Genomic DNA, 16,739 nt, shown 5'->3' with positions numbered 1-16,739 from the left:
CATTCTCAGAACATTTTCCCCTCCGGTCACTGCAGCCCGATTTTCCAGCCCCAATGTAACCATTCAACCCACTCAGCAGGATTTTGAAACGTCAGGGAAAAAAAAAGGGAAATGCTTGGAAAAGGACGTAGTGAATATCTGTAAACTACAGCCAAACGCATAAAACAGTATCTCCCTAACTAGAAAAGTAATTCTATCATCTCACAGTTCAGTTTCAGCTACATTCAGGTCTAGGAGTCTCCACATTCTTATGTAATGCCTTAAAGCAGCAATAGACATTAAACAACAAAATGTAGTTTTACAAAAGGTCTTAAAAAATAAAAATAAAAAAAAAGATTTGGTTTGCGTGTTCTGCATGTTCAGTGTACATAACCTGACCCGGGGCCCTCACACCTGCTGCTGCAGCTTGAGGATTTTTGGCAGTCATTTCAAGAGAGGTTTATGCTTGTTTAGGAGGTGAGCAGCTCTGTATCCACATTTGCAGCACGCCAGCAGCTGCCTCCACCATTCACTGCTTTCCAGCTCTGGGCTCAAGTGGAACATTCAATGCTCTGGAAGAGACTTCTCGCCTCATCAGTGATGCACGCAGCTTTGTGCTGGGTGATTAAAGCTCGTTTTGTCCATCATTTCCCAGGCAGTGCTGTCTGTAGTCCCATCAGGAAGGCACCTGGCCAGGTTCTTTGGTTGAAGGCGCTTCCTGAGCCCTGCGGCAGCGGGGGGCACAGTGCTGGGAATGGTGAGCACAGGGCTGAGCCCTCCTCGGGCAGCAGAGCTGCGTTGTGACGGAGAGACGAGGGATGCAGCGTGGGCTACTCGCAGGCAAAGTAATCCTTGAGAGGGGAGAAGAGGTGCTGGATGACAGGGATGCTCCAGGACCTTCCGAGCAGCTTCTGGCGAGCCCCGCGGCTGATGTTGGAGACGTCGGTGCAGTGCAGGGGGAAGCCAAAGATCCTGGAGGGCAGAGGGATGGGTGATGCTCAGCAGCTGCCCCGTGCCCATATGGCTCCTATCCAGCCTCCTTCACAGCCACCCCTCACAGTCCCCACGTGCCACCAGACCTCAGTGCCATCACACCCCACAGCCACCAGATCCTGGTGGCACCACAGACAGGCACCACAACCAAGGGAAGGCAGGGAGTCATTTCTCCAGGCTCCCGTACTAAGGTCAAAAATAAGAGAGTAATCTTGGCTTGTGCTTATTGCCCACCCATCTCAGAGCACCTTGCACAATTTGTTCAATGTCAGCCCATGTCACCACTGCCCATTTTTCCCAGTAACACCTTCGGAGGAGCCTTGAGCCCACAGACCCTGCACCATGAGACCTCCCAGCACTGCCCCAGGATCCTCTGGCTAACACCGGTGCTCCCACTGCTTGGATGGAAGTTCAACTGCCACATCTCCAAGGGCACGGCCTGACAGTGGCTCAGTAATTGCTGTTTAACTTTCAAATCCCTGCATGCCTCTGGCTCATCTTTAATTAGTTTCAATTCTCCAATAAATATTGGCAATTTAAATATAAACAAATGAAAAAAAAAATGAGCCTGTTTGCTGGCTGAGGCCTTAGTAAGCAAAAACTCAGCCTTGTGCATGTGGGGTGCAATTGTGCTAGCAATTGCAGTCTGCTCTACTCATCTTGTTGTACTTTGCAGCAAATTTGGGGTTGCTATAAGTCATGAACAGAGCCTCGAGCTGGGCTCAGCTCCGCACACATCCATGCACTGTGCACAGCAGTGGCTCTTCCCTACAGTGGCTGCAGCTCTAGGGACAGCAACACTGCAGTGTCAAGCGGCACAGAACCTTGCAAGTACCACAAACAAAGCGAAACCATGGCTGAACGTTACCTGTTCATCCCTGGGAGGTTGCCCCAGAAGTAGCGTGCTCTGTGCGCAGCCGATATCTTGATCGCGTCGATCATAACAGGGTTACACTGCAGCCCGAGAGAAGGAAAGCAAGTTAGCAGAGGGATCAGGGCTTTTTTTTTTTTGCTGGGAGCAGCCTTGCACAGGTAAGTGTGGGTGCCCCATTCCTGCGCCCTTCCCAAAGCCGCAGCGATCCCTACCTCCAGGAACCGAGAAATGTCCCTCTTGTCGTTGACCCTCATGGCCACCACGTTCTCAAACATCCAGAAGAAGGGCCGCTCCTCTCCAGCCTTGGGACGGGCGTAGTTGAGCAGATGGTAGAATTCGAAGAAGAGCCGCCCGGTGCCCTCCGTGCGGGGGGACCCAGCAGGGGTGTTAGGAGGGGACCGCCCGCGGCCCCGCAGGTTTGGCTGAGGCGTGGGGACGGGCTCTGGTGGGCCTGGGGGAGACAGCGCTTGGCACGCATCCCCGGACGGAGCCACCGCACAACTGCGTCGCCGGCCCCAGGCAGCCTGGGGGCTCCCAGCCCCGTGGGGCCAAACAGCCTCACCGTACGGAGCCTTCCTGGGCGGGCTGGCGAGCGAGAGGTCGTTACAGGGGCTGCCGCCGATCACCAGGTCAAAGGGACCCCACTCCTCGATCTGCAGCGGGCAGACAGAGCTGGTTATCGGGGCACAGCACCTACCCAACCCTCCCTGAGCCAAGAGCAGGGCAGCTCACATTTCTCTTGGTGATGTTCCTGACGTCGTGCACGTAAGTGATGTTGCCCTCGTGCCGCACGGTGCCCACTGCCAGGGGGTCCTCGCAGATCTCGGAGGCGATGTACTTCTCCACTTGGATGCCCAGGTCCTTCAGCACCAGGTACCCTGCCCGGGGATGGGGGGGCTGAAGGCTTTGCAATGGGACCACAGTGCCCACAGTGCAGCCAGTGCACCCAGCACAGCCTGTGGGCACCATCCCCACCCCCTGCTCTCCTCCCTGCTTCCATCAATGGGGATGCACCTGCCCCATCCCCTTCTCCCCAAGCTTTCTGATAGGCTTGAGGCTATCAGAGCACCTTCTTCCAGCACCTCACCTGTTGCTATGCCATCAAACAGAGAGAGCACTCTGATGGGTCTCCTCTTGGCTGGTGGCACCGCTGGGTAGATTTTGGGTGCATCCTGTAATGGAAGACAGACGTGAGACTCTGTTTCCCCTTGCAGCAGAGCCCTGCGGAGCTCAGGGCAGTGCTGCAGCGCTCCCCAAGTTCAGTTCCCTTCGCAGGGAGCATCCATGGGGGGGATGAGCCCAGCACACCTGGATGGCCTAGATGAGATTGAGGCAGGGCCAGGACCATTAACCCCTCTCCCCTAACCCTGTGCACCAGGCTCACTGCCCTCAGCCCTTACATATTCCTGCCCCTTGTCACTGGTGAAGAAGTCCTGCAGACGCGAGCTCCAGTCCTGCCGGCGCTGCAGCACCCCGTAGCTCCTCTGGGGTTGGCACATGTAACAGTTCCAAGGCTCCTGCTCTTTCGCCTTGGCTGATGAGCCTCGTCCCACCAGGACCTCCAGGCATTCCACACAGAAGCACCTGCCCAGACACAGCACCCCCGGGTGTCAGCCCAGCTTCTCCTGCAGCCCTGTCCCATTTTGAAGGATGCTCTCCCCGACTGACAGCATCTCAGGATTTAGGGCTGCTGACACAGACTGATGACTTAGGCCTGGGTAAATCTCCTACCACCCTCCCCAGGACCTGTCCAAGTACAGACAGCTCTGTTTTGCCCCAGTGTAGTGCCCTGCTCCTCCCTGACCACCAGCCCAGCACCAAGCTCTGCAGGGACTACCAAGGCACAGGGGACCCACCTGCAGCAGCTGGCATTGCTGCAGAGGAGCAGCTCCTTGCCCTCGCAGCACACGGTGCAGTAGGACTGGTAGCCATCTTCGTCATACATGTAGAAGAGCTCCAGGAATCTATCCTGGCAGAGGGCAGATGGGAAGAGAGCATCAGGATCTGTACTCAGCTCCCCCCCAGCCCCCAGTTCAGAGATGTGCATCATCAGTGCCTCCTTGACACCACCCACAGCATGCAGGGAACTCAGAGGGGACCACGCCAAGGGATAACCCTGAGGTGAGCATGGCAGGTTTGGGTCTGGCAGTTTCCCCTACCATCCCCATCCCATTCCCAACCCGATGACTGCAGCCCTGCTGGCCGCTCTTACCCTGCAGATGTGGCACAGGCCCCCTTCAAACAGCGGGTGAAAGGTGGCTGGGTTCCTCCTCCCGCATGACAAGCAGCTGTCTGAGGGCAGAGAGAGCTCCACTCATCCCATGGCTCCTTACAGCCCGTGGCCAAGGGACCAAGTGGGGCTGGGGACATCGCCTCAGCTGTGGGCAGGTCCCAGCCTTGCAGCCCTGTCCCCAGCTTAGCACAGTGCATATAAAAAAGCACCGATGGATTCTCTCTGATGCCGCCCTCCAGCACTTCCACCATTCCCAGCTCTTGTATCAGGATAGAACAAGCAAATGCTTACCTTCCAGACTCCCACTGTTGTTTGTAACTTCGGAAACCATTTGTTCTTTAAAAAACAAACAAACAAAAAAAAAAGATTTAGCATTCCATAAAGTAACTTTCATACTGAGCAGATAACAGAGCCTGACTAGCAGTTCTGCAGTCACAGTTTGGCCTTTAAATCCAGCCAGATCATAGAGGGTTTATTTATTTAGGAACCCATCCCATCCCAACCAAGCCCACACCACATCCCAGTACCTCGAGTCTGGTCCTCCTCCATGCGCTGCTCCTTGCTGCTGTTGCAGGGGTTGCTCTTCAGCCTCTTGGTGGGAGGACAATGCTCGAGGCACAGCACCTCCTCTGTGCCATTCCTCAGGACCCCGTTTTCTGCAAGGGACAGGCAGCTCCAGTGGGGACACATGGGGACATCAGCCCTGAGCTTTGTCACAGTCCCACCCCAGAACCCTTCCTCGAGGCTCCGGCTCACCCCAGGGTGCAGTGCTCATATGGGATGCCACAACCCTGCAAATCAGCAGAGATCATCTCTGCCTACTGGCATCTACTGCAGGGCAGAACTACCATGTTTGCTCCTTCTTCCTCCTCTCAGCAGATGAGCTGAGGGAGGAGCTGAGTGGTACCCTGACCTTGTTTGATCCCCTCCCCATGGGGCCTGTGCTTCCACTGCTGCCCCCAGATCCACAGCCCCAAGGTGGCCACAGATCACATTTCATTGCCAACAGCAACATTTTGGAGAACGCTTCAGCGTGCTTTTTGGAGCCCCCAGCACCATGCCCAGCTCCTACCACCAGCCCACCTGAGCTTTTGGGTGGCTGCAGCCCTTTCACACCCAGTGGTTTGAAGCCAGTGAGTGCCCAGTCGATCATGGGCTTCAGCTGCTCCTCCAGGGACTCCCCAGGGGCAGATGTGAAAGTCTTCCCTGAGCGGCTCCGGGCAACCTGCAAGAGGAGGGCAGTGAAGCACAGTGACAAGGCACAGGGGGATGGTCCCCTCCCATTCCCAGCAGCAGCTGCCAGATTCCAGCACTGGGAGTGCCATGGCCACACCAGCCCCAGCTGCCCCCCACCCTGTGCTCCCTATAGAGCCCAGTTCTGCTCTGCAGTTATACCTCCAGGGCATGGTATATGGCTCGGCGGTAGGAGACCAGCTTATTGAACGTGGCAGTATTGAAATGCTGTCTGAAGGCCATCAGTCCTACCAGCTTGTCTGCAGAAACCTGGGACAGAGGGACAAAAACCTCAGTGACACGACTTGCTCCTGTCCCCATATAGCGTGGTACAGCTCTGGCAGAGAAGATAGCAGTAGCTTTGCATGGAGCAAGCCACGCTGCAGCAGGAAGGGAGGACAGAGGAATCATTGCACACGTGGCTATGATAGGCTGTGTGCACCCTCTGCTGGCACTGAGCCTCTGCAGCATGGCACCCAGCATGGGGCTGTGGGAGGGCAGTGCTCAGCAGGGCACGGAGTGAGGGGGGACAGCTGGGACAAACCAGGAAGGAAGATGGGAAGGGGACGGGCTGCCAGCATCAGAGTCAGGAGAGCATCCCAGAGCTGCAGATTGCAAAGCGCTGCACTCCCTGCTCTGGGGAGGCTGCAGCTGGACACACACACCCAGCCCCAGGCACAAGCAGCCGCAGAAATGGGCACAGATCACAGGGGTTGGCACAGGAGGGGCTCCAGCTCACCCCCAGCCAGAAGCAGCATGCTCACCTCGGAGAACTTCCCGTCCCCAAACCACTGCACCCATCGCATGCCCGACACCGCCTGGCGCTTGGACGTGGCTCTGTAGGAAACGACGATTGCTGGCCACCAGGAGAAACCCTTGATCTTCCCCCAGACGAGCTCCCCGATTCCAAATTCCTTCCCGTCCTGAAAGCAAAGGATAACACACAGATGAACCAGAAGCACTCACGCTTTGTCCCAGCACCCACATAAGGACGCCCTGGGCTGCTGCAGTGCAGAGAAACGGCTGGGCACCATGCAGAGCTGCAACAGCACTCGTGTGGAGCTCTGCAAGGATGCTGCCAGTCCTCAGATTCCCCTGAATGCTCTGAGGCAGCTGGGGCTGGGTCCCATGCCCCAGGCAGCTCCTGCTCATGGGGCAACAACCCATTCATCTGTCTGCAGCATAGTGAGAGGGCACCCACCCTCCTCTGCTGCCCCCAGGGCACAGCAGGAACTCAGAGGCAAAGCAAAGAGAGCAAATACAGAGCTGGGACAGTTAGTTGGTGTGGCTGAGAACCTCCAGCAGGCAGCCCGGCACTGCACTGGCTCCAGGATCTTCCCACAGGAGCTGTTGTCTCATGAGTAGAGCACTCCTTCAAGTTTTGTTCAGCTATTAGGCACCTAATTATTCAGCCAAAAGCAATTGCCCAATTCCTGCAAGTCTCAGGCCCTGCCCTGACGCCATCAGGCATCAAATCACTCCGCTTTCACTCCCCCTTTCAGCATCTCCCAACAGAAAGGCATTCTGCGGGCAGGAAGCCGCCCATCCCAGCAGGTACAGCTGCCAGCAGGCATGTGCTGCACTCAGGGCTGCTGGCAGTGCTGAGCTGCACACAGTAGAGACGGCTCAGCGCTGTGGCTCAGCCCCTGCTGCCAGCACCCAGCGGGCACAGACCCACCACCTTCCCTCCACCCAGCACAAGAAGGGGGTGCTGGAAGAGCACAGCCTCCCCTCTACCTGGTACTCCAGCGCAATCCCTGCATCCCGGCTCTCTGGCTCCTCAGCCACCAGCTCAGTGGAACCGTTCTGGCCCTCCTGGGAGCTGCTCCCCGACAGCGTGCTGCTGCTCTGCGATGAGTCCCGTGAGTCTTCCTCCGTCAGGTCGATGGTGGTGAGCACAGGCATGGCTGTCCTCCTCCGGGAGCTCTGTGTGGGAGCGAGCGGTGTGAGAACCCACTGGGAACAGGGAGCAGCCCCCACCACTTTGTCCCTACAGCACAGCACGACCCCCAGCCTCTGCGGTTGGGATCAGAGGGTCCAGGGCTGGGTGCAGCTAAGGGAGCACTGCTTCGTGCGTACGACACACAGCAAAAAAGCCAGCTCTTGCTTTCCTCCCTTCATTTCACCCCAGGCAGTCAAAGCACCCAACTCAAAGGCACACACACATCACAGAGGGAAACTGAGGCACGGGGCATGTGGCACTCAGGCCACCCCCAGCCACGCAGACAGCTCCAGGTCCCTCAGCTCTCACCCGCAGCGGAGCTGGCAGTTCCCTGAGAGCCTCCACGCTGCTCGTTTCCTTGATCTGCATCTCGTGGGGGGTCTGCCCTGCCTGGAAGATGAGGCGGACGGGGGGCTTCTGCCGGAGGCTGCTCTCCCAGCCAGCACTGCCTCGGGGCCGCACCTGTAGGAAGGAGCAGAGGTGAGCAGCTCACGGGGGGCACAGGGTAGACCCCGAACAGAACTTGCACACCCCACAGTATGCTCAACCCCACAGCCTGGAGGCACTGAGGGCAGCTTTTCCCCTGCGGTTTGCAGCAGCCCAAACCAGGCATGCTTCTGGCATCCGGCACAGCGCTTTCGAAATGAAGTGAGATTTTTACAGCAGGGCTCTGTGAGTGAGCAGCCCCTGCACGTGGCACTGTGGGAACGCAGAATTGTCACCCCGGCTGAATTTATGGCTCTTTCTTTTCAAAGCCTCACAGTCACGGGCAGATCTCCAATCTGCACTCACCTCCTGCGGTTCCATCAGTGTGAGAGGCCAGGACAGCTCCTCCTTGGACAGGTCTTTGCTCACCCTCTTGTTCTTCAGGGGTGCCAGCCCCAGGCTCCCAGCATCTGTGCAAGGGAGCAGAGCAGGCTCAGCTCTATGAGCTGATCTCATGAGAGTGGTGTGTTGGGAAAGGAAGAGATTGAAGCCTCATCTTTCAGACAACGCAGTGAGAGCAACACTTTTGATAGCCTGATCAAGTTTGCTATTCATTCCCTTTCCAAAGCAGAAACTCTCCCACAATCTGGCCAACCAAGAGCCAGAATCTGGGCACCACAATTCGAGCACTATAAAGCTGGGGCACATCCTGACCACAGCAGCACACAGCTTGGACCCCCCAGTCCCACTTACCTGGGGTGCTGGGCTTCCCACTGGCCTCCAGCAGCAGGGCAGCTGTGTCCTTAGTGGGATCAGTGCAGTCCCTGTCGAAAAGGATCAGCTCTGCCCTGCAGTCCGCCTCATCCCGGCCATGGCTCTTCTCCTTTTTCATGGCTGCCTGTGGAAGAAATAGGGGATCGTAAACTTAGCCAGCCAGAGAGCCCCCTGGCTGGGAAAGGCAGAGCAGGTTGTATGAACTATTCAGGCCAGGCACAGCCTATTCCCTTAGCAGCTCTCCTACAGCACCCAGGGCAGGCAGAAGGCTCTGGCTGGGGATGCACCTGCAGTAACACTGGGTGCTGATGGGCACCTGGACAAAACCTCCCTGGACGTAGTCCTGCGGATTCACCAGCTCCAGCAACCCAACACATTTGCCCCTAGAGAAGCACCAGGGCTATTCCCAGAGCTATTCCCAGCCCCACGTGTCCATGGAGCACTCCCAGGCTCCGTGCTGTGCCCAGCCGTGGCTCAGACCCTTCCCATGCCCTCCATGCACGCGGCACGTGTGGACAATCCTGCCCCCAGCCCCCAGCCCCACGCACTGAGCTCCTGCCCTGCACAACCCACAGCTGCAGCAGTGGGTGAGCACTGCAGACCGGGCACAGCCAGCAGCACCGTGGGGCCAAAGTCCTGTGCCTGCCCTGCTCAGCCCCCCGAGAGGCACGCGGGCCGGTGCAAACATCTGCATCTGCAGCCATTTGCACGTCAGCCGGCCCTGCCGCTCCTCACACAGGGTCAGGCAGCTCCCAGCTCCCCACAGCAGCTGTAGCCACACTAGCCACACTTTCACGAGACCCCCGCAAAGCCGAAACCGCCAGGAGCTCCGAGGCCAAAGGCAGATTGACCCCAAAAGAGCAAAGCGACGCTGAGCCCGAGCTGGGCGTTGCCAAACATTCCCGCCACGGAGACCTCTCCCATTCCCCAGCAGCACCCCCTGCCCCGCAGCAGCCATTTCACAGCAGCAGCGCTGGAAGCGGAGGGCTCCAGGAGCAGTGGGACACGCCTCGCCTGCGCCCGCCGCCTCTGCCTCCCCGCGGGTGCCCTTCCTGGATCGTGTTTTCGGAAGCGCCAGCTCCCAGAAGCTCCCAGTCTCTCCCAGAGGCACCCAGGACGGTGCTAACGAAGCTGCCTCATTGCCTGGCTATGGGTCTGTGCTGCGACTTGCCCCTTCGCCAACGCCGTCATTTCAGGAGCACGCAGATCAGCTCGAGGAGTCGGGGAGCGAACGGCTTCACCCCTCCAAGGCCCTGGGGGGGGGGGGAAGGATGCATTGCAGCCCCCACCCCCAGCCCCGGGCTCCAGCCCGGCCGCCCCTACCCCAGCGTTCCCGCTCTCAGCATCGCCTCCGACTGCTTCACTAACAATTGAGATTTCTGCTTTGAGATCATCTGTCAGCACCTCTGGCAAACAAAGACCAGTCGGGGTTTGATGTTTTGGATGCAGAGGGTTGCATTAAAACCCCGGTAAAACCCAAATGCGAGGGGAATCAGGTGCCTGGCCCCCACCACTCCGGGCAGGGACCTCAGGCACACATCCTCCCCCCACCAGAGACACGGCTCTGTAACAAAGGGACGAGGAGGGAAACTGCACTGGCGGGAGCCTGAACCACATAAAGCCCTACAGCTGTGCACAGAAATCCCACTGCTGCAGCACATCTGCTCCCAGACTAGTGAAGAACTCCCAGGAGCTGCCCAGACTCACCGTGTGCCCCCGGCTGCCCTGGACGCTTGCAGACACAGCCCCACAACAGCAACTGCTGGGGATTTTCTCCCCAGCCCCAAATCATCGGCAGCAGTGATGCTGCCAGTAAAACCAGAGCATCTTAACCCTAACCAGAGCATCTCACAAACATGTCTAACTCAGAATCCCATAAACTGAGCGCAGACACGCTGCTCTCTTCAGTACAGGCAATGGACGGGGACAGTGCCAGGAAATGTGACAGAGAAAGGCAGCAAGGGATGGGGACACGTGGCTCTGAGGTGTGGGGAGGACAGCCCCAGGGGCCTGCTTGCTCCGTGCACTCCTCCAGCTGCACAGCCTGGGATCACTCAAGGACATCTCATCACTATCCTCTGATACGCAAGCAGGAAAGGGAACATTATACCAAAACACAGGCTGCAAAGCTAGCTAAACTCTCGGCTTCCCCTGGGCAGCCATCCCCATTCCTTCTCTTCCCCATGCCAGCTTCTGTACCAGGACACAGAGCCGTGCACCTCCAGCACAGTCACCCCGGTCCATTCAGCTCCGCCTGCTGCAAGCTTGGAGAGCTCTTTGTCCTCACCTCCCCTCGCAGAAGCACACCAACATGTGCAGATAGGGCCTTACAAAAATAATAAGAAACAGAGCACTCCCCTCGCATGCTTCTCTCTGGCAGGGGGGAGGAGAAAAGCAGCACCGCAGCGCTCGCCCTGCTGAAAGCAAGCAGGGAGACCCTATGGTGATACAGCCCATAGGACCTGTGGAGAACCAACGACTCCAGCACTCCAGCTCTGATGTTCGAGGCTCCCCAAGAAGCTGGCGCTCCGGCAGCCCATGACACTGCCTCGGTGACCGGGACGTTCCCTGCAGCCATACCCCATGGAGACAATAAACCCGCTGCCTCCAGATCCCGCCCTAGTTTTGCAATACCAGCTTCTTTACGGTTTGCCAAGCTGCTTGAAGCCCGTGCCATGGCATTAACTGCTTAGGGATCCCGCGGCCGGGAATGCCCGCTTGTGTCCGGCTGAGCTCCGGGCAGAGCACACCTGGAGGGCCCCAGCTCGGGGCCGGGGCAGCTCCGGGCCGCTTTCAGTTTTCCTTCTTAAGAAAACAGAAGAAGGGCCCTTATCAGGTCGGTTTCCCCAGTAGGTGGAGAGATTGCAGGGGAGACGGGCGGACTTTGCCTCCAGACAGGGGCATGCATATCAAAAGGCTGGAGGGAAGCACTGCGCGATGGCTGGGATGGCAGCCATCACCCAAGCCCTGTTTGAATAACAAAAAGAACTAAAAGCCCCCAATGGTCGGGGCCGGCTCCCTCCAACCCCGGCTCTGCAGCCGGCTCCGGGTGATCACGCAACACAAATGGCCTTTAACGCTCCCCGAAACCGAACATTTCCCTCTAATCCTGCGAAGAAAAGAGTCGCCGGGTTGGCAGTTTAGTAAGAAAGGGAGCGCATTGGGGCAGATATGCTCATTAACGTGCCGGCCTCTCCCCTCCCCTGCCCGCTTCCTGTGCCTGGCCCCTTCCCCGCTGCCGCTCTCCCTCCCCGCACGCCGGGCTGCGGCATTTCCCTCCATTTTCCCCCCCGTTTCCTTTTCTGCCCTCCCTGCCCCGCTCCCCTCCGAACCGCCGCAGCCCTTTTGTGCCCCCTCCCTGCCCCCCTCCCCCCGCCCCGTGCTCCATTGCCCCTTTGCATTCCGTAAAAGCTCGCTTGAAAGAAAAGAAACAAAACAAAACAAAAAACCACAAACCGGCCCCTCCTCTCCCAGCGAAGACCAGGCCTGGGAAGTCTCCTGGGCAGCCACCATCACGGCCAGCCGCTGCTCCAGCCGCTCGAGGCTCGTTACCATGCTCATCGCGGTGCCCGGTGCCGGCGGGCAGGGCAGGCGGTGGCCCCCGGGTCCCCTCGGTAGCGGCTACTGCATCCCCGCTGCCCTGCACAAAGGGAACGGAGTGATGACAATGACACCTCGCTGTCCCCGTCTCCCACCCGCCCTTCCCATCGCGGGGACAACCCGACCTTCTTTGCGGTTCGGGGAAAGACGGGAATGAAAATCCTCCTGCGGGGCAGCGATTTCAGACACTGCCGTCCTCCCCTTCAGGCTACAGCATTCCCAGCGTCCCCTGACCCCTCGCCCCGAGGGTGTCACCGCAGCCCCCGGCACAGTGCTGCCTCACCGCAGGGACACCCCCCGCAGTCTCTCTCCCCGGGCCCGGCGGCAGGAGGACGAGGAGGAGGTGGAGGTGTTTCCCCCGCACCCCCCGCCGTTGCCCCGCGGCTGAGCGCACCCCGACTCCGGCCGCCCGCTGCTCTCCGTGCGCAGCTCGAGGGATGACTTCACGCTTCAGGCACCACCGGGAGCCGCTCTCCTGCAGAAAGAGAGAAAGATGAACTGACACATCACCGGCCCACGGGGAGGAAAACAAAGGTGTTCATGTCGAGCACGGCCAATGCCACCGCGGGCTCCCGGAAGCCCTCCCGTCTGCCCCGGTGCCTGCGGGGTTGATGACCGCAGCATCCCCGGACCCTCCCAGCCCCGAAGGCATCACTTGTCTCTTCGCCGTCGGGAACGCGAGTCACCGTGGCTTTGCCGTGGTCTGCCGTGCCTCGGCCGTCCCGGCATCGCGGGAGAAGCCCAGCGCCCGCCCTCTCCGTGACAGCCCCGGCCGAGCCCCGCGGAGCGCAGCGCCGGTAACTCGTGAAGTTGCGACAAGAGCCGGCGGGGCCGGGAGAGGAGGGAGCCCGGGGCGCGCCCGTCGCCGAGTCCCGCAGCTCTCCCGGGGCCGAGAGCCGGCAACAAGTGGCGGCGAGGCCGCTGCCCGCAGCCCCTCCCCACCGCCCTCTGCCCCGTGCCGCGAGCCCCGGTAACGGGGCACGGAGCGACGGGGGCCCGGGACGCTCCCGCAAAGACCCGGCGCCGCGCTCCGGTACCGCGTCCCCGCCCGCCCCATTGTCCCCCGCCGCTGCGAACAACAAAGCCGCCCACGAGGATGCGTCGCGGCTCCTGCCCCGTGGGCTCCGGAACCCCCGGCTCTCCCCCCGGTGCCCGGCCCCGCGCTCACCTGCGCCGCGACGGGACGCGCCGTCCAGCGGGGCCGCGCCGCCACTCGCCGCCTCCCGCGCCCCGGCCGGCCCCCCGACAGCCCCGCGCTCCGGTTACATGGCGCTTTAACCCTGCCCGTGCTGGGCAGCCCCTCCTCCTTCGCCGCCGCCGCCGCCCCACGCCGCACGGCGGGGGAGGGGAGGGCGAGGTTCGCACCCCCCGGCCCGGCCGCCGCCCCCGAGCCGCGCAGCTCCCCCCCAAGCAGCCCGGCATTCTCGGGGTTCTGCGCCTCTGCACCACCCCGCCCGAGTTTCCTCCACGTGCCCTGCATTCCACCAGTGCCCCGCGCCATCGGCGCCCCGAGCGCTCACTCCCCCATCGCTCCACATCTCTCCGCATCGCTCGAGGCTCCGCTCCCACCGCCTCGCCATGCCTCGCATCCACTTTCCGGGGTTCCACAGACTCCCCCTACCCCCCCGGGTGTCTCCATCCCTCAGTGGTGCTCCATCCCCAGTGCTGGCACCCTCGGGGCTCAGCATCCCTCCGGGGTTCAATATCCCACCGGGTCTCAGCATCCCCCCAGGGCTCAACATCCTCCCGGGGCTCAGCCCTAACAGTGCTCTACAGTGCAGCCCCCCAGCCCTGCCGGGTGCTCTGGGCTGAGCATCCCCCTGCCCACAGCCCTGCACCACGGTGTGGATGGACAAAGCCACACAACTTTTGCAATAGTTTATAATTTTTTCCTCCTTTTCCTTTCCCATGCAGTGGTGAGCACTTGGAAAGGCTGCACTGGGGATGAGGAAAACAGTCCGCACGTCCCCTGCCCCAGACAAAGCATCCCGAGTCCACGTGGGGTATAATCTTCTCTGCTCCCTTGTTATTGCTGCTGGGTACAGCAGAAAACTGGATATCAGGAAAGAGAGGGAATATTGTTAGCCTGCTGCGATGGAAATAAGCTCTCAAGGCTAGGAGGAAAAATGAGGCAGCCAAAGTGTCAGCAACCTGTACGCAGTGCCTACACAGGCCCATACAGCAGGTTCCCCACACCACCACCCCACTGTGCACAACGCGAGCATGAAAAATGTGGCTGCATGAGCAGAGAAAAGCCCTGCAAGTGAACAAGAGAAGGAGATGAGAAATCTGGTCTGGGGAAGCCTTTGGGAATGCTGGAGATTACCATTCAAATAAACACACGCCAAATAAACCTCAAGCTGATTTGCAGCTCTGCTGAATAGATTAAATCCAAGCAATCCTGTTTGGTTTTTCCAAATTTTGAGAAGCAAAATGCTTCTGTGTGTTTCCAGGCCACCATGAGGAGTGGAATTAGCCCTTACTTCAAGGACCTTCAGGCTCCTCTCCCTTTCTAGCAAAACCTTCCTGCCGCCGCTGGCCCCGCTGACCTGCCATCAATCTCCTGCCCGTGGAAACGCCTCTTTCCCTCTCTTCCCTCGGTTATCATTTAATTCAGGAGAGCACTTCTGTGCATACGGTTTGAAAAAGGCACGGCACTGAACAAAGCCGCTCTGAGCAGATCATGAGCTAAACCCTGACCCCATCACCGCTGCACACAGCCGCGGAGAGATGCTGCGAGTTTATTTCTTACCCATCAAGAAAGTAAGTATGTCATTTTATGGGCCAAAAAAAAAAAGAAAGAAAGAAAAAAAAAAGGGTCCCTATAAAGGAACCTAAAGGAGACGAAATCATAAAGGAGATTTTGTATCGAGGTTCCTGCTGGGCACTTTGGCTATGCTGGGTCACAGCAGTGCCACTGAAATCACAGCATTGCTGCCCATCGGCTTGAGGTTCCCCAGTGAGGACCAGCAGTGGGATGCAGCTGTGGGATTGGAGCTCACCACTGTCACCAGTGCCTCTGCCAGAGGCTGGGAATTGTGCCCAGGTTGGTCACAGCAGCTATCTGATCCTGGCTGTCTGCCTTATTCTTTCCTGTCAAGCCTCTTCCTAAATTTCTCCTTTGCTGTCCTGGCCAGGCAAACCAATGTTGCTTCCTCCTAAAGCTCTGCCCTGTTTCCTCTGGGCACCTGCTGTCTCTTACTTTGCACCAAAAGGTTTGGGTTGGAAACTGCTCTGTGCTTTGCAAACAGCTTGCCTGGACATCCCAGACAAATAAAGCAATTGAGCAACTGTGATTTATTCCCTACAGCCTTCAGCAGTGCATCCTTGTTATCTCTGGTGGCCGCAGGTCCCAGGCCCTGGTGGAGGTGAGGTGTTTGTTCAGCCTTCATCGAGCAGAGCAAAGCACCAGCACCATTAAAACACTGCAAACCATTACAAACCCTCCTAGTGACCCCAGGGAGTGCATCTCCTGAGGTGTGTCCTCCTCCCCCATGGGGGCTCTGTGCCTCATGCCCACATCCTCAAACAGCCCTGTGCCATCTCTGCAGGGTTTGGGCTTCGCTGGAGGCTCTGCCTCAGCTGTCGGAAAGCCTCAGCCTGCTGCCACATGTGGGAAGGAGCCTGCAGCCTGTGCAGAGCTGGGCTGCCTGCTCACATCTGCGGGGAGCTGCTGTTGACATGGAGGTAGGAAGTGTTCTCCCTCCTACACGGCGTTTCGAGCCCTTCCTGTGGGCTGGCCAGGACCACATGCTGTAACTCCCTAATAAAAATAAATTTAAAACCAATTGGCACTCATGTAACCAGAACATCTCGAAAGACTGGCAACCAGCGTGTGAACTTCAAACGAGAAGGCACACAAAGAAAAATCTTCTGTGCCTCTCTGGCCACAAAATCCTCTTCTTTTTTTTTTTTTTTCTAGAAAACAGGATGCATTTGCTGCAGTCGAACCTGAAGAGCAGAGGCCCCAAATGTCAGGCTGTGAATGCAGGCAGCAGTGGGCAGAGCCCTGCAGAGGAAATGTTTTCCCTGTGGTCACAAGGCAACAAGAGCATAGCAGAACCCAGAGCCCGTGCTGCCACACTGCCACTGCCTTTGCAATTATGGGCTCCTGCAGCAGCACTTCCCTGGGAGCAAACAGCACAGAGTGCAATGAGAGAAAGGAAAGGGCATGAAGCTGCAAGAAGAAACTGAAATCCTGATCTCAAAGGTGCCATTTGCCTCTGCAGGAACAGTGCTCCCCCTCCAGCTGGGCAATATCCATCACAAGAGCAGGGGAGAATGTCAGCATTCCTCAGCCTCTTGGAGGGATGCTCTCCCAAATCCGCACAGCTGGAAGGGACGTTGTGCATCAGCAGAACAAACAGAGCTGATCCTGGAGGGGTGAAAGGTGCTGGGGTGATTCCTGGGATCGTTGGCAGTTTCTTACCATTCTGGGCCTTCCCCAAGGAAGCTGCAGCCGGTGGCCTTCCTGTCCCAGAAATGTGCCCCAGGTCTGGCCATGGGGGATTGCATGGAAGGATCTGAGACCCCCGAGCTGGATGTGTCAGCTGGGAGTTGATCTTTTAGAAATACACAGGAGGGAGCCTTCCTGAGGTGATGCTTTCCATACAAAGGGGAAGGGGAGGGAGGAAGCCCAGGGTGGACAGGTGAAATGAAGCTGAAAAAATATCTTAAGGACACAT

General features: G+C 58.6%; 1 protein-coding gene across 1 annotated transcript; it reads right to left on the bottom strand.

The window, feature by feature from the left end:
• Positions 1-4: 4 nt before the first annotated feature.
• On the bottom strand, positions 5-12,015 carry DNMT3B (DNA methyltransferase 3 beta). Its single transcript, XM_042809374.1, has 18 exons — positions 11,911-12,015; positions 8,434-8,578; positions 8,047-8,150; positions 7,564-7,716; positions 7,050-7,238; positions 6,077-6,235; positions 5,475-5,582; positions 5,163-5,304; positions 4,607-4,735; positions 4,371-4,415; positions 4,059-4,138; positions 3,703-3,815; positions 3,247-3,430; positions 2,934-3,018; positions 2,579-2,724; positions 2,059-2,499; positions 1,841-1,926; positions 5-951 (listed from the first exon to the last, which is right to left on the bottom strand). Exons 1-18 carry the CDS (start codon positions 12,013-12,015, stop codon positions 810-812), a joined length of 2,556 nt encoding a protein of 851 aa, XP_042665308.1. The 3' UTR covers positions 5-809.
• Positions 12,016-16,739: the final 4,724 nt, after the last annotated feature.

This window comes from Centrocercus urophasianus, unplaced genomic scaffold (genome assembly GCF_019232065.1).
Source record: "Centrocercus urophasianus isolate 14NV4802_14NV808 unplaced genomic scaffold, USGS_Curo_1.0 seq_118, whole genome shotgun sequence".
Lineage (NCBI taxonomy): Eukaryota > Metazoa > Chordata > Aves > Galliformes > Phasianidae > Centrocercus > Centrocercus urophasianus.
This window is presented reverse-complemented; position numbering and strand designations above follow the sequence as displayed.